This window comes from Stigmatopora nigra, chromosome 1 (assembly GCF_051989575.1).
Source record: "Stigmatopora nigra isolate UIUO_SnigA chromosome 1, RoL_Snig_1.1, whole genome shotgun sequence".
Lineage (NCBI taxonomy): Eukaryota > Metazoa > Chordata > Actinopteri > Syngnathiformes > Syngnathidae > Stigmatopora > Stigmatopora nigra.
Window position 1 is genome coordinate 11956925 of NC_135508.1, and position 23439 is coordinate 11980363.

A 23439-nucleotide genomic window follows, 5' to 3' on the forward strand; every position below is an offset into this window, starting at 1 on the left:
AGGAAACGGGCGACAATATATAAGAGAGATTGTGGATATTTTGAGAGGTTATTACTTTTCATCCCAGGGCCTGTTCACTGACTGCACCAGTGAATTTTGGCTTCAGAGACTGTGTATGTTTTGCTTTTAGCTGCAAGTGCATTGAATGAATTGTAGCAGAACTTCAGGGAGGACATCAGCCACTTATAAAAACCTTAATGGCTCCTTATCAATGGCCTTCTATGAGTCCTAAAAAGTTTCTTTATTTATCTGGGGTTATATCAAACTCTTCAAGGACATGGGATGTTTTTTTGCTCTGAAAAGTGACCAACTGTCACAGCGTCAGATAATTTAGGCCCACATACTAATTAAGTCTTCCTATATAATCAATATTTCATCAGATTTTTATCAGCTCGGTTTATTGACGATTCAGTAGGTTATTTGGACAAATGATTTGAAATAAGAAAAAAACTGTTGGACAGTGGCGGAACAAGTTTGAACAGTTCCCTGGTACAGTATCGAAAAGCCCCAGGAGGGGCATTGGCGAGTGGGTGCCAGCAGAAAGATTTTCAAAGCCCCTACCACACTTTTCCGGGGCCCTCAAACTTTTCCACATTATATCCGAGTGGTTCTACACATACCCCCCACATGATATTTTTTAACAACCTACCCTCGTCCAACTGTGCCTCCTTTACACCCAAAAAGCAGGGTGCAGCCACACCACCAATCTGCCCCTGGTCTTGGATTAAATTTCCCCTAACCCTGAAATACCATACTTTTGCAATTAATGGTGGTATTTATTTGAATTATGTCGAATGAGAACCAGTGTAGGTGCCTTAAAAGTCAATGTGGGTCAATTTTGCAGTGATTATCAATGGTCTTTTTTCATTACTTGTACAGTTTTTCCTTCCCTGCATTTAAACAAAAATGAAAATATTTAGAAAAAAATCCATGTTGTAATTTTGCAAAAAGATTAATATGCAGGTAACCTCTATCTTAAGATTCTACCGATTCTAGAAAGTAGCAGTAGATGTATGGTACTGTATGTTGCAGTAAAGAGGTATACAATGACTCATTGGCATCTCAAAGCTATCTGTTGAGACCATGTTTTTTTTTTTTATCAAAAGCATGTTGTGGTGGTCGTGCAAATCCCGGCTAAGTAAATTCAAGTGAATATTGATATTTGCAGTCTGGTCAACAAATTGAACAGTTGGTGGAACTAATTTGCCACTGACGAGATCGTACACGGATGGAATGATGTTTGAGTTTAAATTAGGTGTTTTTTTTTCACAGGATTGGATTTTATTGCGTAGCTTTTTGTGAAGAAATGAAGGGTAACTCAGCCTTGGGCATTTAAATGAATGAAAAAGGAACATGCAGAATTATCAATGGTAATTAACATCTGATTCGCTACTGCATTTGAAAATTCAACAATCCAGCCATAATTCACAATGCGTTTCCAGTTAAGTACTGTCCATTTGACCTAAAGAGCATTCAACTTCTTAATCCTCTCCTAGAAAAGTTTTTTAATAACAATTGAAGGCCACAGAGACTTTCTTTTCACTATGCACATTGTTTGCATTCAAAGGCCCACACAGCTGAAGGATAAGCCAAGTCTTCTGGCGGATAAAGTATTGCGCCTTTGGCTGATGCACCCGCTTTTCATTTCCGTCTGTCGGTTGGAGTGTTGGAGGCTCCTGGCCACAGCTGGAAGATGAATAGTACTGCACCACTCCACTTTGTCATGGTGTCCAAGAATGTTCTAAATGGCATTGAGAAACTCCAAGGCTCACATAAATGAAATCTCTGCAGCCCTTTAAAGCCCTGATTTAAAAAGAAATTCTGCATATGTCTCTTGAATTCTATGCATGAGGCAGTAAAGGTTCATTATTTTTTCTTAAAAAATATAGCTTTGGGCATCATGTAATTGTGGCCATGCTTTTGAGACAATCAGTGAGACAAAACATAACAATAATATATAGTAATATATTTCCAAACAGACTCCTGAGTAGTTTTCAGATTATACAGATATGTAAACAAAGGTTCATGCACTACATTCATAAAGAAGTAACAAGATACTTGATTGAACCAATGGCACAAATGTATTTTAAAACATGGAGGGCGAGGGGGACGATCTTAAACTATTAAGTGCGGGGAACAATAGTACAACATTGTATAGGTGAAATGAAGTTTCACTATATTGAAGGCTCAAAATACATGATGGTAGTAAGGATCCTTGTGTGTGTCTATCACAATTCTGTGAGATTGTTCAAATCACAGGAACAAAATGCTTAAAAGTTGCTTAAACTGGCTTCTTTAGTATTGTTAAGTACCAGCGAGGTACCAGTAGGTGTGATGACAAGCTGTTTCTGATTTTATTTTCCAGCGCAACTTGGCACCTGCCTACATTGTGAAAGGTGTCAAAAATTGGGTTCATAACCATAATGCTGCTGTGTTTTGATTGCTCTCCAAAATCCCCTGACCTAAACCCCATAAAAAAATCTTTGAACTGTTGGAGGATTAGAGAGAGCAGATCCAACAACGCAGGTAACCTGAAAGCAGCTACCACCTGAAGCTGGGTTTCCATTTCACCAACACACTGCCACAGGATGATCACCTCCATGCCACCGCACATTATGAGGTAAATCTTGTGAAATTAAATCCAACTAAAAATTGACTGCATAGAAAAGACCATACTATTGTACTATACGTGGTAGAATATTAAGAACTGTTGATTCCATTCAGTGTAATGAATTTTTTTGTTTCGCATTCTACAATATCTGAAAAAAACATTGAATTATTCTAGATCCTAATATATTTTGTCAAAACAGTCTTATTATGAGATAGCATTCATTTGACATGTAAATAAATAATGACTGTTAGGATTTACAGTATACTTGGTATACATTATGATTACACCGAATTGGATGACTTTGACTTGTTATCTTGAACAGTTTTGTTTGCGGGATTATATTTCTGGGCATGTTTTTACTGCTTTCTGGTTGTTAGTGTGACAGGTGTCTCACTTTCCACACTTCTCTGATGTGCTGCTGGTTATTCAGCTGGAAAGACAGAGATAACAAAAATAATTCCTCCAGCAATGTTTCGTCTGTGCTCCAGTTGAGTGTTTCGTTAACAGCAGCTCCAATACCTACTTCTTCCTGAAATGCTTCAAATGAGCTAAGGACCTGCACTCAGACAGGAGGAAACCCCCTCCTGTTGGTTATCTGGATATTCCTTAGTCTTAAAACTGAAAGTAAACCAAAGAAGGTCCTACAGGGACTGATAACACCAGCTTCCAATTTGGGAAGCCTTGATGGTGATCCCAAGTGGCCTGCAAATTGGAGAAGATTCAAGGCTTTGAAGGGAGAAATGAGCTATAAAACCAAGATCAGCATTCAATAATTGTAGGTTGCCTGTAACAGCACCCTATCATTCAGCAAGAATCCCAAGAATAATACCATGTATCGTTGTCCATCCATACAACTCAAATTTCACTGCAAAAGTTCTAGTCAGATGTGTTTTCTCAATGCTATGCCATTACTGCCCAGAAAAACTACCCACTGACATTTGGAGATTTAATTGTGACACAAACTCACATTCCCCTGCGCATCTCGTGCTTTCAGTGTTTGGGGAGGAGTTAAGACCCAGAGGCCCAGCATGAGAATAAAAGAATGCTGGCAGTGTGCCTAATTCTGCCTTTGAGGACTTTGTAACACAATGGCGCCCCTCAGCACTTGCGATATGGCACATGAAGACGGAAAAGCTCACATTTAATCCTGGATACTGGAGCAAATGGTACGTACAGTAGTGTGCCATTTAAGATCACTGTCCAAAGAATGTGTGAAATATATGTTTTTTTAAATAAATAAACTATTGAGAAGATAAAGATCTCACTCCTCATGTCAAGCTAGTTTGGTTAAGAACATGGAAAAGCAGCAGGTGGTTCTCCAATCACAAGGACTAAGTAGAAGAATTTATTCGATTTATTTATTTTCCCTACCGCTTATCCTCAAAAGGGTCACGGGGATGCTGAGGCCTATCCTAGCCAAATGAGACAGCCACCATTTCACATTCACACTCATAGCTAGTAAAAATTTAGAGTGCTTAACCGGCCTATCATGCATGTTTTTGGAACTCGGGAGGAAAGTAGTACATAGTACCCGGAGGAAGCCGACGCAAGGAGAACGTGCAAACTTCACACAATAAGGTCGCAATCCACTGGGGATTTAACTCTCCATCTTGTAACTGTGAAGCGAATGTGCTAATATTTTAGCCGCTATTATATGCAAGCACATATTTGTCTTTTTACCAATTCTTTTCATTCGATGAATACGCATTATTCCATAAATTTTCAAGAGCTGACCTGTGTTGAAGGTCTTTTAGACAGAGACTGGAGGCAGAAATGTCCAATTCATATGGAGTACCTTACCACTATGCCACAAGCATAACCTCCTTCAAACGAAGCATCAGTTTACTTTATTTTTTACCCCCTACTTGCTCCCAACGCATGGAGTCTTCCAGACAACGTGACCTTTTTTTTTCAAATGCCAACGCTCCCATGTCATGTTGAGTGCTGCAGCATTTATTGCCTATCTCAGTCCTTGAGTTAATGTGGTACTAATTTGCTTTCTGTAGGAGCAGCCCATCTTGGGATTGACAAAGTCCTATGAAAATCTGACTTTACAAAGCACAACTTAATAACCAAATAATAAACTAACTACCTGTGTAGCCAGAAAGTGACCAACTGCGGTGAATTTCATGTTATTGAGGTCAGACTTCCCTAATCCCTGAGATGATATTTTATATTTAACCGTTATTTGATCAAAATCCTCTTTGTTATTGGGATTAAAAACCTATTTGAACTTTTCGCAGACTTTCTGAAGTCTGACCTATTGAGTAGAAACGTCATGCACCAAGCATACAGCTAGATTACCAAGATTGGCAAATGCACCTGACTTTCAGGTTTACCTGCTTATAAACAAATCAAGTAGGTTTAGATACGTGTTTTTTTGTTTACAGAATAGTTGCATAATGTTGGGTTTTACTCCCCTGACATATGTGTAGTCACTGTGCTTGAAACTATTTCACGCATACATTCTGTCCACGTGTCATTTGTCGTACCTGGTCACCAGTAGATGGACTATTTTTTAAAAATCTTTCATAGTGAAAATGATTTTACCTTTGCTGACAGCCTGAAAATGTTTAATCTTCTACGGGTCCGTCTTTGACAAACCAGAGTTAATCAAATGTGCAGCAGCAGATAAGTACAGGTTTGATGCTGATGATAGCTTTAATTAACATACAGCCCTGCTTATATTGATTAATGATGGATGCTGTTTGATTCTTATTCCCTGCAGTAGATCACAGTGTTTAAGACTAGTGCTGTATTAAAGACACAAAAGGATAGAAAGCTAACATGGCGCCACCATGTCCTGTATGTCTAATCAGTTGCTCCCAAATAATCCTATACATCTGTCTGTTTATTACTGAGATTTTTTTTCTGGAACCTGTGTTTTATTTATTTGACACTATTTCAGTTAAGCAAAGGATCAGAATCTATGCAAATTTTAGTTTAGAAAATCCTTGAGAATCACCTGAGAAGCATATTTCTAAGCACTGTTATTTTTAGCCATACAATGACATTAAGTGGTGTTTAGAAAAATGCCAGTGGAGCTTCTAATGGGATTGAAAGTCCCACCCAGGAGGATTTAATTAACGTTTGGAATGAATAATGTTTCACCTAGTTCTCTCGCTGTCCTTGGTAATCAGTTCTGGGCCATTAATGAGAGGATGACTATCGACTGGTAAAGCACGCGCCTGATAATTGAATGTGTGGAGGCTATTAAACTTTCCTGATCAAAAACAAACACAACAAAACCAGTTGCTGCCAAGCAATACAAAGCAACAACAATGGAGTTATGTTTGTCACGAATGTAACAGTGTTCTGTACATCTCAGAACGGAGAGCAGAGAATAGAAAGATTCCCAAAAAAGTGGCCGTACAAACCGTACAAAACACGTTGTTAGGTTCATCATTATTAAAGTCGACTACAGTGTACCTAATTGGCTCGGCAAGGCACATACTAGTACAGTACCTGACCAGTGTGCTAAACTGTTGCCAAGTCATTATGTTAATTAAAAACCTCTGGCTCGTAGAGACAAACATAGCAGCCTTAGCACTGCCGCTTCATTTGTGTTTTCTGTTCTTCTCAGACTTTTTCTTTTACACTGGTAATGATGTTTTCAATGTGCAGATAATTCAGTCAATCTAGAACTGGGGTGCCCATTACGTCAATCGCCAAGATTGAATGTCTAAGGGTGAGTTTTGATAGTTTCCTTTAGGCCTGAACAATGTTTTGTATGTACCGAGACATCGCAGTGTGCTCAATGCAATGCTTTTATTGAACATGCGTATCTGAGTTTTAACAATCATTTGGCTCTCATCAGGATGTTAAGTGTGTTGCTGACAGCCTCGCTTAACATAAATGACCTGTCACAGTTGCCTGTTAAGTCATTCCTTTGATGGTGACCAGGTAGAGAGACTTGCCGCATCTTTGCTTCAATTCAGTGCATTTTGTTGGTAATAAGACGTCTCCCAGCTGTCCTCCCTTCGAAGTCAGTGCCGAGTGACTTGACCCAATCAATCACACTTCAGTAACTCTGTAACTCCCATAAACCTGATTACTCAATGTAAGTTCTCCACTGTATATTTGTATATATTTTTGAAACACATTTGATGTGGCAAAGGATTTCCTCAACCCACATAATTCCTGATATTCGTATCAGCTTTTTGTTCGTAACATGTAGCACATGTTTTCGCTATTTTTTTGCTTGAACCATTCTTCAATGTATTTTAGCAAACCACTCTTTGGGGAGCTAATAGGCTTTTAAAATGAATGCAAAGACACCTCTTGAGTAAGTAAAATAACATACTTGATATGAATTTGATGTGTGGGGCATGTTTCAATGATCACATAGACCTTTATGTTGCACTCTAAATTGTTGCTGGTGTTTGTTCAAGGTCGGCTGCCTCTCAAAGACTCGTGAGAATGGATCGCTACGAGAGTTGGAAGGTCCTTACCTCGGAATATAAGTAAATATCTAACCTCAACTATTGGAATCTGTTATATTATATTATAGGATGCAAGAGCATACTTGAAATATTTCCACTTTTATTTGCTAAATAGAGGATTGGAATTGAAGGAAAGATAAAATTTGATTTTTAAAATGTATTTAGTTTCAGCGTTACTCGACTGGCTTCGTTTGACGGCATTAGCCTTAGCATATATATATATATATATATATATATATATATATATATATATATATATATATATATATATATATATATATATATATATATATATATATATATATATATATATATATATATATATATATATATATATATATATATATATATATATATATATATATATATATATATATATATATATATATATATATATATATATATATATATATATATATATATATATATATATTGATAGATATGATACAAATAGTATATACATGCATACTTAATATATACTCTTATACTAGTATGTACACGGATAAAATTAGATGTCTAATTCTTGGGTTTTACTGTATTGCTTAACCAGAGCTATGGAGAATGTGTGGTACATACTGTAGAACACAGGTGCATTCCAGTACATTCATTTTTTAGAACATATTTACAGTTTAACACAAATGAAGTTGAATCAGATTTCTGAGTGTAGCCTGCTCAAAATAAGCAATCAGTTTGCAGCCAGGCATGAGGTAGGATAACCCACAAAAACATCTCTGACACAGAACAATGCGGGCCATTTTTCATCCCGTGACAGCGGTGATGAGGCTGGCCCAATATGTCATCATAAAAGCCATTGAGAGAGAGGCTCATGGCAAAGCAGCACACTGGGGGACATCTTCATCTCCTAATAAAGTGCACCTTCTTTAGTCAAGGTATATGGTGTGTGTATGTGAGTGTCCATTCGGGAACGTGTGAGTTATTGTAATGATTCTTGAGTGGCAAGGGAGTTTTAAATGGTGTACTTTTACAAGATAGACTGTCTTTGCAAATCCTTCTGCAAGGATCACATCATCACACACACAGATACAAGCAAGCTGCTCCTCTGGAGTGAGAGGGGCCCAATGATTTGGCTCGGACACATGGATGCCTCTCTAGAGAAGTGTTACGGGCATATTCAGCTGGGGGAGGACAACTTAAAACACGTTGGAGAGAGTGTCTTATCTTTCCAGCTTCATTTCTAGTTCGTTGTTCAGATGGGTAAGAGACGCTTCAGTGCAACATTTTATTAGCCGTCTTGACAGTTTTTAAAGGGGCAAGTTATAAGACAGTACAAAGAAATCGATGTCTAACGCCCAATGCCTGTTTTTTGTTTTTTCACTTTTGTGCTTGGGAGTAGTAATGGCAAACATTTCGTTATCGTTTATTCGGCCGTATCAAATTTGAAACATAAATTTTGTTCAATGTGATTTTTTTCCTTGATTAAAAATTGATCTATCATATAATTATCACACAAATTCATGACACATGCTGTATTTTCAGCACTATAAGGTGCACCAGAGTATAAGACGCACATTAAATGAATGGCCTATCGTAAAGTTGGTTTCACATATAAAACGCATCCAATTATAAGGCCTACTGCCGACTTGTGAGAATATTGAAGTCTTTTAGTTGCGCCTTATAGTGCAGAAAATGTTGTATATTTTAAATACTGTACTGCTTTTTGTCCATTTAAAGAATTTTAATGTGCTCTGAATTATTTAGTGGTTTGGGCTTTAAAGGGTTTAAAATGATTCGGTCGTAATGTCTCCTTCTGGTTTTCTCCTTCTGTATCGTGTTTATTGACTGGTGGCATCTGATGTCCAATGCGCAATTGAACCATCTAATGTGTGGCAGCTGTAATGCTGGCAAAATAGACTCATTGACAGATTTCGCTTATTCTATGCAAACAGGCTGAATAATCCAGAATTTGGGGGGTAATTGGCGAGTTACTAAAGATCCCGTGCACTAATCCCGTGCAAATGAGTCTTTCGCTGCTGAATGATTTTTTTTTCGAAACTCTCGTCTCTGCAGTCCAAACACTCCCCATGTTCAATCTTTATACTATCAGTCAACTTCCTCACTGTTTTCACCAGCCAATCCAGACACTTGAATTTAAAATTCACATACCGGCTTCGCCGAAGCTTGAAACTCATTGTTCATTTTAGCTTAGGGAGCTGGGAAATTAAAAAAAAACTCCAGGGGACAGCAAAACAAATTGTACTTCAGAAATAGTGACTACCATAGCTTTTGAAATTAATAAGTCCAATGTATGAGAAAGTTTGGTGAATTTTCAACCGTCTTTGGGCACTTAAAAATATGATTCTGTATTCTGAATAATGATGATTTCTACGGATAAATCGGGACCTCGCAGCTAAAGCTGCCCGAGCTCTAATTAGAAAACAAGTTGCAAGAGTAAAAATATTTGTCGCTATTGTCAGTGTGAGGTTGTTATTGTTCTTGAGCTGAGACAGGAGATTTTAGTGCGCATAAATCAGCATCATCTCCAGTTCCAGATTTATAGCCTAAGAACATTTTCTCACTTTAAGGAAGAAATTAGGACACAGTGTGTGTACGCGCTTGTACGTGTGTGTGTTTGAGAGAGAAAGTGAGATAGAGACAGAGATTGGGCCCTACTTTTGTGACAGGCACTGATTCAGATCGATGCACACCTGCACTCAGTGAGGCAGTGTCTTAGAACACAGACCTTATTTTTGTAATCCAGGAAGAAAGGTAAAATGCAACACTAATGGAATTTTATGTCAGCCAGATCATGCGGCATGTGTTTTGGAATCAGGCAGACCACTCTGAGATAAAATAGCGTACCGGTCATGACCCAGGCGAGGGATGAAAAGCACATTTATATTACCCCGCCACAGGATAGACGATTAATCTATTGCAATTTTGGTGTGGCTGAAATTTAGGCACAGGTCGACAAATACACAGACATCTTTGTGGACATATGAGACAGTTGTTATATGTACTATTTACCATAGTTCAGAAATAGAGCAGCGTGCATTGAACCCTCTGAAACACACTAGAAATATATTACTGTATTTTCTGCAAGTAAAATTTCCTTATCAGCTTTATTATTTAGTTTGCCAAAATCATCTCTGTATCAATATAAAATTAGCAGGAATTCACAGATACCGTGAATGAATATAATTTGATATTGAGTATGAATATGGGCGTAAAGTGGTTAGCGTGTCAGCCTCACAGTGGGGGACATGGGTTCAAATCCAGGTCAGTCCACCTGTGTGGAGTTTGCATTGTTCTCCTTGGGCCTGCGTCAGTTTTCTCCGGGTACTCCGGTTTCCTCCCACATTCTAAAGACATGCATGGTAGGCTGATTGGACACTCTAAATTGCCCCTAGGTATGTGTGTGTGTATGAATGGTTGTCTGTCTCCTTGTGCCCTGCGATTGGCTGGCCACCAATTCAGGGTGTCCCCTGCCTCTGGTCTGGAGTCAGGTGGGATGGGCTCCAGCACCCCTGGCAACCCCAGTGTGGATAAAGCGGTTCAGAAAATGAGTTGAGATGAGTATAAATATTCCTATGGTACACTGAGAATTGCTGCCCATTGTAGGTGCATTGCAAGATGACAACTTGGTATGCTCCGCACAGAGCAGCGGGCAACGGGAAGGGAGCCACTTTGATCTCTTTTCACAGCCTGTCATCCCCACCTTCTAATCTAAAACATCTATGCTGTGAACTAAGCAATTCTGCAAACACACGCACCTGACACTCAGACAGAGAATGTATACATAAACGTTGGTTTCAAATGATCAAAATGTAGTAAATTGTGTAAATCTCAACCAAAACATTATATCAAAAGTTCCCACGGGCCAATTTTCTCCAGTCCACCACCTAGTCCTTCCCCATATTTGACAGTGACATAATATATATATTTTCTATCCATATTCCTGACATCCACATTAAGTCTGCCGGCTGTATGTCTCCCTGAGGCTCGATTACCTCAGACCGGTGTTTTACCGTGCACTGGAATGTATAAAACCAAATTGTCCCTGACACCAGGAGTTTCTATGACCCTTCCTGTGAGGTCTGTAAAATTCTACAACAGATCTTTGCATTAGGACAAAATCGAGCTTGTAGTTTCACGCTAGAACGACCCTTCATTGTAAACTCTAGTTGCATCCAAAGGCAAGAAAACAAATACACCCTGAACTGGTTTATCACAGAACTAAAAAAAAAAAAAGAAACATTCACGCTTTAGTTTGCAAGAATGCCAGTTATAATGCAGATGCAAATATAGTTTTCTACCTCAACAACAAAATAGCTCGGTTAAGAAATATTTTTTTTGTTGACAACAAACTCAAACAATTTTGACATATGAACGTGAGTATCATTGAGTCGACATAATATCATATAGAATATCATCGATTGATTTCTCAGCCTAGAAGTACTTGAGAGATGAATGAAGGAATAATTCATTCATCCATTCGACATCGTCAAGCTGGCGCGGCGCGGTGCCTATCCCAGCAGACGTTGGGCAAAAGGCCTATTCCATATGAATCATTATCAAGTCTGTTGCAAATCGTAACCTAACGTGACATCCTTTCAGGTTCCCACACTCGACTGCGCATTGATGAAATTCACCTCAAAATACCCTGGAATCTCCTGACATCTTCCCATCCTTGTTGCTATGGCACAACATGACAAGTACAATCCTCGCCCTGGTTGGCGGCATGCCTGCGAGTGTGTGTACACCTCTGATGCACTCGTGCGCCTTGAACGTCTTCACAGCTTGTTCGGGCAGAAGTTTGCGCACCGGTTGCTCACGCCGTCTCGTCGACTCGTTACACGAGTGGAAGTCGCCCCCGAGCGTGGCAAAGCAAGGAGGAGGTCGTCTTTATTTACCGCCATCCCCCTCCCTACCTCCCTACTTCCCTCCCTTCCTCTCCTCCTCCTCCTCCTCCTCTAGCTCTTCATCATCCTCATCCCCACACTTGGATCAGAAGTGCACATTCTCTCCTCTCATATAGAGCTGAGCTTTCATCGGAGCGACTCCATTCCAGCAAACTGGACCCACAGCTGCGTGAACTTGGACACAGTTAATGTGTGTGGTTGGTGTGCGCTCGCCAGTCTGATTTGGATCTGCGTCTCACTGAAGGATTTTGGAGGGGGTTGCAAAAAGAAGGAAAAGGATTTTATTTTGGATGTCAATTTTACCCTAATCAATCCCCTCCCGGCCCAAAATGGATGCTGTCTGCAGGATGTGGAAGTGCCCCTGGATTAGCCGCTGATGTGACTGACACTTGAGGTGGGCAGAAAGTTTTGGATCATCCAGGCAGGGCAGAGAATGTGCCGAATGCAGTCCGGAGTGAAGACGCTCTCCGCAGGTGGAGGTGCGTCCCTCTGCTGTCTGCTGCTCCTCTGGCTCATCTATTCCCACCTGCTCCGAGAGGGTAAGTCTGCATTCGTACTTTACCTCCCGGGGGCTTTTAGGAGAGATTGTTGATATGTTTAGTCTATTGGCTTGCGACTGGTCACACTTTGGTCAATATACATGGCCTGCCGTATCTTAAAATGAAGTCCTTTACTGCCAGAAATAGTTCTTGCATGTATCGAATGTTGTCACCATGTCGAGGATGGTGGTTGCCATGCGTGCAGGCGTGATTTATTTTTCTGTAATTTTTCATCTTTTGTCCACATGAAATCATAGTCATAGACATGTTTTTAAAAAAAATGTACTCATCCATTCCCTACATGCATAGTGCTTATAACTAGATGTAAAAGGTGTATGTGAAGAAGAAAAAAATCAGTGCAGGTCTAAATATAAGCAAATATGTTTTTGGTGAGACACTTGGTGGCAGATGAACAAGATTTAGAAGGTGCTTAGGTAAAGATGTTTTGCAGATAAAATCATGATAAACAAGCGGCTGTCAGCTATGTTCGGAGATTTAGTTGATGACTCGGATGTTTTGGACGACGTGGCTTTTGTAATGCAAATGTTTTCTGAGGTAATGTGTATTTAGCATCTGAAAAGGCTTCAGGATACTTAAATGCCATCTGAAAAGATGATACTTAAAAAAAATATCGACTGGTTAAGCATTCATCTGGAAAGCAACATTGTATTCCCAGGTGTACATTAAAAAGATGCAAGTTTATATTTAACCTGGATAAATATAAGAAGGTTTTATGTTCAATAGTAACCCTCAAACACAAGGTTGATGTTAAGTGTATGTTGGGCACTAGTAAAAAAGAAGCCATTATTAATTATAAATGGTGTTGCAGTTCTACCAGTACTCCAGTTGTCAAGCAAAAAGCAATAAAACCTTGTACTAATGAAAAATATATGAGCTTACCGTCGTCATACATTCATTTCTTTCTGGCCACTGCCTGACATGTTAAAATTAGTATGGCTCGGTTCAGTTGTATTTGGCCCACAAAGGCTTCACAATTCAAAGTGAAATAGTCATCAATTATCATCATTCCTCTTGGATCGGCTTAGAAGCTAACTAATCCAAGAGCTCTTCAGACACCACATCTATTATACTTCATTTGGTCTGACTGGCAAGGAGGTCAGTTTAACATTAAAAATTAAAACACAACTTTGATAATGTAAGAAACTCAAATTTTGAGTTCATTTACATATATTAAATATTCCTTTCAGAAATAGCGTGTCATCCTTTTCCAATCCTCCAGCTTCTCCTTTCTCTCGCTTGGTAGTATCATACTCAACACCTTTTTACTAAAATTCTCACAATTGGATGTGTCCAAACCATGTCTCTTTGATTCTAAAAGCCATAATCTGGGCTGTTCCTCTGATGAAATAATCTCAATCTCTTCATAGTGTGTACTATGTTTAAACCGTACAACCTGGCAGTCCTCGGTGCTGCCAAATAAACTTTGCCCTTCATTCTAGCCGAGGCGTATAAAACGTCTGGCACTCTCGCTTCCAGTTAACTTGAATCCTTTTCCTCACTTCCTATTTTTCTTTCCACACTCACTGTTGCTCTGGACTGTCGACCTCCATGTTTTTATTGTCCCCCAGCTTGGCTATTTCTTAACCCCGTGGCCTCATTCTTCCTCCTTCAGACCTCTCATTTATAGACAAAAAATCTTTCTTACTTGGGCAAATGCTCATTCCTCTCCGATGCACGTTGCACACATAATGTCATTTGCAAAAGTCATGGTCTGTGGGCTCCACAGAGATTCAAGTCTAACTTCATCTGTCAGCCTATTCCTCATCACTGCAAACAGGGAGGGGCTTAGAGTTGGTCCCTGATGCATTTACCTTAAACTCCTTGGTCTCCCCTGCAACACCTCCCTCCCGTTCTACTGTCCTTGTACATACCAAATGATTGTCTTTGTAGAGATTCTTATCGGTGGTTGACAGTTGTGAAAAGACAGCCCCGATCCCCACTTGAGAAATCCAGCTTTAGGATAAACTGACAATCAGGATCATGTATTCCGAGGAGCTGAAAAGAATCAAGATTTGACGTTCACGTGCACATACATAGTCCAACTGAAATCTACTTTTGTAGAGGTCAGGCTGCATTCTGTCCACATTTTATAATTGTTATTTTTTTTATTTTTTTTGTACAATGGGTTCCCATACAGAGTTGTGTTAGCACGCATTTTGACAAAACAATGCTGGTCTGATCACAACTTTAGAGCTGTGAGAGGTAATGACTGTATTAGTTTTTGAGTTATCTTAAACACAAATGTGCAGAAAGATGCACAGAAGCGAACAAATAACCTCCGCCTTGTTTAGATTTTTCCGTATTTGTCGCTCAAAAATATGACGACAGAGTCAAGGGTATGGCTTATATGCGCACAAATTAGACTTGACATGCACGAAACTGCAAGGTGACCAGTACGAAACGCTATAACACAAGACAATACGATCGATTCAGTCATTTATTTTAAAATAGAAAAAAGATAAACAGGTAAAACGCTTCACAACATTTTTTTTCTTTAGTAACTTATACGTAGAGAACAATGAACAAGGTCTGCCTATCCAATCACCGTTGAGAGGGAACTCCAATCTGGGACAAATATTGTCAAAATGCCCACGGATGACAATCAGCCCAGCGGTAACAAGACAACAGGTTTCCATTATTTGTGTACCACGACATGACATTTTTACCTCGTCCTCATTTTTTAATTTTTTTCCCCTGTGTCTTTGACACACAGAGCAGCACGCTGTTATTATTGCTAGGCGTAATAACTTGACAAAGCTTCAGGTGAAAGGGGGCGATGTAGCTTATTTTAATTCCGGGCGCCGGAAGAAGCCCGTCGGTGCCTCTGGAGTATTATAATTTCAGACTGTATGAATCTATAATTCCGTCATGCTTTACTTCTTGAATAAAACATTCTCTAGTGCAATTACACTATTGCCCTGGCACAGAGAAAAAAGCTAAATGACGTTTGCTCTGCACTTTATTGGCTACTGTTGATGACAAAACCACTCAGACTTCACTGTCAGGCTTGGAAGAAAAAAAACGATCGTGTTGAGAAATGTTGAACACCAACTTTGGAGATTAGATCTTTTAATCATGATTTGGCCAGCAGCATAATTATCGCCTGGGAGGACGAAAAGCGCCTACGCCAATATATCTGGCGGGGTGTTAACGGCAAACATAGACAGTGATGTGTAAAATGAAGCAGATGAGCTTGAAAATGTGCTCCCGTTCCCTGTAAATTACACATTGGAATTAATATTCTGCTGTCACCAGCGTCTCTATATCTTTTGGTCTATAACTTGTGTTCATCTCAGCTATTTTTATCGCATTACCTTTCATTGCACAGTCATCTCATTAGTGTCTTATGGTGCAAAATTGTTTGATCAATCTGTGAACTTTGCTCACCCTCAGATTGGAGAGTAAATAGAGCATGATTTGAGCTTTGACTACCTCTGCATGTCGCCCACTTTTTATTCCACCTGAGTCATAACCCAAAAATGTGTCAAATTTGCAAGCTTGAAATATGCCTTTATATGTCAAATCGCAAGTTGTCTGGGGACAGAAGTTTGAAATCACTGAAATAGACATTTATTGTTGAAATACTTCAGAAAGGTGTTTTCTTCCTCAAATAATATTCAGGAATAAATTAGAGGATAAAAGAGTTCAAATACTACAAAATAGAAATAAAAATAATACCACAGCATTTATTCATTCTGTGCTGAGAAATGTGCACTTTATTCTTGCACGTCTTTCATCTTCACCTGAATTGCAGTAGTTTATCGAAATCTATGTAAATTACTGAAAGGTACTTCCACCATAATTTCTGCTCTGTAATCAGCTTTCTCACTGTTAGACTGAAGGCATTCAATTTATAGAGTGACATAAATTTGCGTCCATACTGCCCAGCCGTAGCTAGAAGCTTCTGTATGAGTGTTAGAATGTACAATCACTGTCCAAAGGTGGCCATTAACATGTCCGTCTCTGATGCCGAGAGAGGGGGGAGGCCAGCTTTGAGCGGGGAGGTGAGGCCGTGTGGCAGCGAGAGGCTGTTTTGCCTCCATCCACTCCGTAGTTCATCTGTCAGGCCAGCCAGGACAGGAAATCAAAGCGCGGCGGCCCTGTCTGTGCACGGCATCGAGCCAGAACCCGCCACGATGAATGGCCTGTCAGCTGCTCTCTATGCTGCCAATTTATTCAACGATAAATTTGGGAATGTCTGGAATCCCCTTACCGGTCTCTTAAAGCGGTCAGAGCTGCGGTCACGCGTCGCAGTTTTGAGGTTGGATGGGTGATTTGTTTTGCGCTTTAGCCATTTTTAACCACATCAATTAGAAGGTGGACAAACAGTTGGCTTCTGCTACCCTTGGCCAGTTCTCCTTTAAAATGATAGATGGCTGCATATAGGCCCATAGCTTGCTACTTACAACATAAAGTAGATACATACATATAGTATATGCACATAGTATATGCATGTATATCACCAATTTCAGACAAAATTACATGATATTGATTCTTTGGACATAAGATACTTGTTTATATTTCAAATTTGATTTGAGTGATGGGCCATTGGTTCATTTAATGTTATTTTGTACCTGTAAATATTTAACACTATAATTTAACCCTTGACACTTGGAGCAACTTCTACCCAGTTGCCGCTGAAAAGACAACTTTGAGAAACATGCGATCATTACTGGAGATGTTAGTCCAGAAATTTGGTATCTTTTTGACAGAAAGGGTAAAAAAAATATATATAATTTCATGGAGAGGGTGCATTGTGGTTTAACAAAGAAAAAGAGTTTCCCTGTAGTAATCAGATCAAATGAGGCTCACTTTTTGTCTCAACAGAACATTGACACAGGTCATGAATTCCCTATTTATGTAAAGTCACAGTTTACACCTTCCAAGTGGCCCTGTAACTTTATGTTCTTTTTGCAAAAGCATTTCTTTAATTGACCATTTGATCCAGCTAATAACTCATCTCCCTTGCCTCCATTGAGCGTACATCCCAGCACTCACTGTAGCTATCGCTGCACCGCAGGTTTTGAATTGTGTTGAACTAATGCTGTAACTCTCCTTCTCTGGTCACACACACACGTCATAACACATAACTCAATGAGAGATGGTACACTCCATTGTAAGACTTCTTAGACTAAAACACCGAGAGAAGAATCTATGGCTTTACCTTGCTTGGGTGTACAGGCCTGTCGATGGAAGTGACAAAACACATTTTATGACATATGACTCCAGAGTGTCTCAGTAAATTCTCACAGAGCCTTCAACAATCAGTTTTGAGGCGCTCCATTTTTTATTTGTTTATGTGGGGAGCTGTTCCATTGATGACATATAATATAAATTCAACATCCATTTCCAATTTGCGCTTCCTATCGCCTGGTATGGTACATCCACACAATAGTTGACAACAACAGATTACTGTATTTTCCGCACTATAGGGTGCACTGGAGTATTTTCCGCACTATAGTGTGCACCGGAGTACATGGTGCACTTATATTATATTTTATCATTTCTAAAGGAAAATATCACTTTTTCATGCCACCGTATCTCTGATATATTCTCAAACCCTTGTATTGAATGACTTGAAACTTTCAACTCAGGGACTGAAAAAGCAGGAAGTTTCCCTCAGGGCTATAAAGTATGCATGATAGCATGGAATCGCTGACTTTTCCTAGAGAAATGGGTAATTTTACTCGCAGTCACTTTGTACGTGGCAATCCATATGCATTGGGAGCGCTGCTTTGATTATGACCTGGGCTGTAAATTTCCAGCAAAGCACCGAGGCCCGCTGCTACTGTCTGAGGAGCTATAAAACGCTGAGCATCTTTATGAAAAGAATTTTTACAGCTAAATCAATTTGGCAGCCCACAAAGCTCGTATTTCGCAGCCCTTCTGAACAGGGATTCTCTCTGGTTGTTGCCGTTGAACTCCCAAGTGGATGAGTAGAGCGCTTTGCCTGAAACGGCTCAATCGCTGGCTGGTGCGGATGATGAGTCATATGTTCCTTTTGTCTCACTTCGTATTCCGTGTTCTACCTGATGCAGATGGCGTTGTATTTTACGCACCTCAAGTCGCAGTTAGACAGCACGCAATGACATGAAAATCATCTTCCACCTCTCTTTAATTGAAGACACTACAAAGGCATAGTATTTAACGTTCTAACTGATAAATTTTATTGTTTTCAGCAAATGTTCATTAACTTGGAATTTTATGTTTTTTTTTTTTACGGTAAATGCGCAATGTACAAAATTCATTGAAATTGAGGTTGTACAAGTCATTGATTTTAAGAGTAATGTCGCTTCTATCCATTTTCTTATCCTCATTAGGGTCGCAAGAGTGAATATGAGTGTGAATTGTGGTTTTGTCTTCATTTACCTACATGGGCCTTGTAATTGGCTGGAGACCAGTTCCAAATGAAAATATGTCTGTTCAGAAAATGAAATGAGATGAGATATATAAAGTAATTTTAGATAGGCTCTTACTTACCCGCAACTCAAATGAGGATAATTTACTTTAGAAATGCATGGGAAGATTTGTCTGCTCTTTTAGTAATATTTTTTAATAACTTATGCAGCTTTTATGTTATTGTGAAAGGAAGCACTCAAGTAAGAATTGCACCCCACATTTTTTCTGAATGTCTTTTTATTAATTTTTTTTATTGTATTCATTGGCAATGCATGTTCTGAATTTTCCCCAAAATGCAAATGCAAAATACTTTGACGTGGTTAGATGTATGCCTTTAAGTTTTCTCATTGAATAATTGGTAACTTTATTTATCAGGAATGATTCAATGAAAAATTAATTTAAGGTTCATCACATGAACCTGCTTTCATTATTTACTAAAAAACAAATTGAAAACAATTCATATTTATACCAAATCCACTCCTGAATGACCTATCGACCACACACAGTCAGAATCATTTTGACCTGCACACTTGGCTAATTTTACACCTCCCCAGAGATCTCCACTTGCATAAATATTGACTATGCAGCCGTAGAATATTGAGGAACTGCATTTGAGATTCTGTGCGCCCTTTAAAGCAGGTTGTGTGGTCATCCAAAAATGTACTCAAGTACAAGTATTTGGTGGAGAGAATGCTCAACTAATTGGTAACTCCTTCACGAGATGAAAGGGAGTCAAGTATGCAAACAAAAGATCTCCCTGTCCTCTGTAAAAAAGGACAATGTAGGCTGAGTGCAATGTAGTTTTTTTAAGCTTCTTGTGCAGACCCTATTCAATTATATATGTTTATTAGTTGCACAGAGCGGCGAGTCAGAGTTGACTTGAGAATCGTAGTTTGAGATAAATTGTGCGATAAATTGTCAAGTTATTTTTTCAAATTCTTATTTTTTTTCTTGGACAATGACGTTGCTGTCTACCTCAGTATTAATGGTTTCTTTCTTTTTCTGAACATTCCAAAGGGTTATCCAATAAGGCTTTTGCGTCATTTGATACTATAAATTTACCTTCACAGTTGATTGGGATTATCACATAGGTGTGTAGTAAATTGATAGATCAACCTCTACACTCCCCCGAACAACTCAATTTCAGAAGATTAACACGAATAACTTCTTTCTGGTTGAAGCAACCATTCCATCGACTTCTTACACGTTCTATGTTTGCTTCATGTCACTAGTACATCTCATACTGGATCAAATATGATAGTACATGCTAAAATGGGTGCTGAGGGTAATACAGTGCTGTTCTACACCACATCTGAAACGTATTCCCATTGGGCTAGTTGTCAGATTTCAGTGTCGAGCCCTGCATGTTAACATGATTGTCTTGTTCTCTACTTTGTTATTAGCTGCAATTTTGAACCATCAGGACAGCTCTTCCATCAAGAAAAGGAGCCTATAATGAATGATGATAAGCACTCGGACTTATTCTTGGATGTCAGTGTTTAGTAATTCCAGCTTGATTGCCTCTCTTGTGACGGACAAATCAGGTAGATATTCAGCTGCAAAATATGAAAGAGCACCAGAATGGCTCACTATTGACTCGTTAGAGAATCAAACCAAACACAATAGCTTTTGTCATCAATAATGAAGTGCGCTATAGATGAAATGTATTTTTCATGAATTGCAGTTAGAAAAGAAAGCATTAGCACTGAGCCATCAATCTTTCACAACATACACAATAATTACAATCGTGCAGGCAGTGGTAAGAAAACGTTATTTGAAGGGATCGTTAAATCTTTGTCACATAGCTATTAGTACAGTTAGGTACTGTAAATAAAAAAGTGATGAAAAAACTGAATCACGCCAGAAATTCCAGCAATGTCCGTCTCGCAGTTTTTGACTCAAAAGTCCAAAAACGTTGAGATCAATTTTAACACTTTACTGCATTCATGGATCAAAAAATAGTTTGGGACTTGACCCTAATTCGATATGGCTATGGTATGTTTTGTTAATTGTTGGTGATGAAATGCTGAAGGGAGCAAAAATGTTTTGTGTGAAGTACAAATGCATCAAAATTCCTGCTTAATTTGCACTCTGCTTAAAATGCACTCACAACTTGGAATGGAGGGGGTCCAAATTGTTTGTGTTTTGTGGAAGGTTAAAACTCTGCATCACCTGGAATACTATTTTCTTTTCAGTTTATTTTGTATACATTAGCAAGGATTTCAGCAGAAATGTGAATATAGTTAAATAATTTCTAAATCTACCAGCTATGGTCCTCATAGCATGTACTTCATGGCACTGGGTGTCACCATGGCGACAACAGTATCCTATTTACCTTAAACACCAGTGGCGCACCTGTCTGCTTTTAGAAGCTAATAAATGCGTATTGTTCCTTTAATTTCCTCTTCATGGGCACTGGTTCTCAGAGCTTCATACCGACTCATCACAACATTGTAATTATTAGTGCCTGCTGCTTGTACCAGACCCAGATACTGAGATATTTGTGTTCCTTTTGTGTGCCTGGTCCCAAGGGGTGTGCAGAGAACAGTGCATTGCTCAAAGTTTAAAAAGGGGTACCCTGTAGCACAAGAGATTGTGCTCATTGAGCGTTAGACATGACAAGGATAACTTTTATTTTATATGTGGCCACAATTTTAATATTGCATATGCACAAAATGCTGAAATTAAGGCTGTCTAACTGAATACACAAAAAGCATTTTTGTGTACATACATGCAATGTTTACGACAAATAAAAACGAAGCCTGTGAAACCTAGCAATGTCCGGTAAAATTAAGCAACAAAATGACTTTAATCACCTGATATTGTGCATTTTTTTTTCTAGTGACCTAACAATTTTAATCATGTAAAACGACATTACATGACTTAGTTTTCATCACATTACTGTTGTTCTCTAGGAATATTACAGTGTATGGCTTCTAGGCAGGTAATGTCTTACGGCACACCAATTGGGAAATATTTATAGAGTCTATAGAATGAGAACTTTAGGTATTGTGGCAGGTGCCTGAGCATCCATAGCAGCCTCTTTTGCACGTCCTTTCTGATCACAATCAAACTGGTGTTTGCCCTGAGCTGTGTGTTTGAACCACTCTGTGTGTGTGGTGGGAAGGCAGTAAACTGTCACTTTGCATTGGTTAGTTGCCATCATGCTAGTGTGATCATTTCAAGTAATTGCTAGTTGGTAGAGTCTGTGTTTATGATAATTTGATTAAAGCAACACTGATGTGGACACTTGCTCCTACATTCCAATAACATGCATGGTAGGCTGATCGGACACTCTAAATTGCCCCTAGGTATGAATGAGTGTGAATGGTTGTTTGTCTCCTTGTGCCCTGCGATTGGCTGGCCACCAATTCAGGGTATCCCCCGCCTCTGGGATGGAGTCAGCTGGGATAGGCTCCAGCACCCCCTGCGACCTTAATGAGGATAAGGCTGTTCAGAAAATGGGATGAGAGAACTTGATCAAATGAAGTATTACAGCCTTCAAAAGGGAAGTGTCACTGAACGGAAAGAAAAGGAGGAGAAGGAGAAAGGTCTGTTGAAAGGAAAGAAAATGTGCTTCAAGTGTAGCCTGTCATTGACAAGCACTTCTATAAGATCTTGGAAAACCAGCTGCCTTGTAGCCTGACAGGTGGTACAGAGTAAGAAAGCATTCAGCATAACAGAGGAGCTGCAAATGGAAATGTGTCGTGGGATGATCGATGAACTTCAAGAAACACCGAGTCATCTTATTAAGGACATGGCTTTGGTCATTCAAAACCTGATTCCTAAGGGAATGAAACACATATAGCCAGAATTGACCAAGAACCCATTGAGGCTGTAGTCCACAGCCATTTGAGATAGGCTCCAGCACCCTGCGAAACTCGTTATGATAAGTGGTTTGGATAATAAATTAAACCATAAAAGCAGAGAAATAAGTATGTTTCCTCAAAATGTTATATTTGGACTTCTTTTCAGGAACAGTCTGTTTTAAGAACAAAAATATATTTACCAGCCAAGCATCCATTTTTTAATTTAAGATTTAGAAGTTGAGTGTCCTTCTGCTGACTCAACCCCTTTTGTTTTCACTGTAAAGTTCAAATGAATCTTAATCTATTTTATTGGGATCATCTTTAGCCCGGGCTTCAGATTTAACGGCTCTAAGCTACAGTATAATAGTTATTTGTATGATGCACAAATGGCTGCTTTGTGAAGCAAAGTAAACACTAAGCATTTGACACTGCCCTTTATTAAATGTGGACGTGCTAAATATTTAATATCATAAGTTTTTATGTTTAAGTAATGTTTAAATAGCTTCAGGGAGCCACTAAGGCAGTGCTAAAGATTAAGACCCTAATGGTTCCCGACCTGGTCAACAACCATTTTCTTTCTGTGCAACTTTGCAAAAATAGTTAATGGTGGTCAGGACCAAATCTGTCTCATTCAATTTCTCACAAGGATTGCGCGGGGGTGCTGGAGTCTATCGCAGTTGACCTCAGGCACAAAGCAGGGGACACCCTAAATTGGTCGCTAGCCAATTGCAGAGCACA

General features: G+C 39.2%; 1 protein-coding gene across 1 annotated transcript in view; it reads left to right on the forward strand.

The window, feature by feature from the left end:
• The first annotated feature begins 12021 nt into the window (after positions 1 to 12021).
• tafa5l (TAFA chemokine like family member 5, like) overlaps positions 12022 to 23439 on the forward strand; it is a 33784-nt gene continuing 22366 nt past the window's right edge. The window contains exon 1 of the mRNA XM_077729685.1: positions 12022 to 12472. Within this exon, the coding sequence (XP_077585811.1) occupies positions 12367 to 12472 (106 nt within the window). The 5' untranslated portion in view covers positions 12022 to 12366. The remainder of the gene's footprint in view (positions 12473 to 23439) is intronic.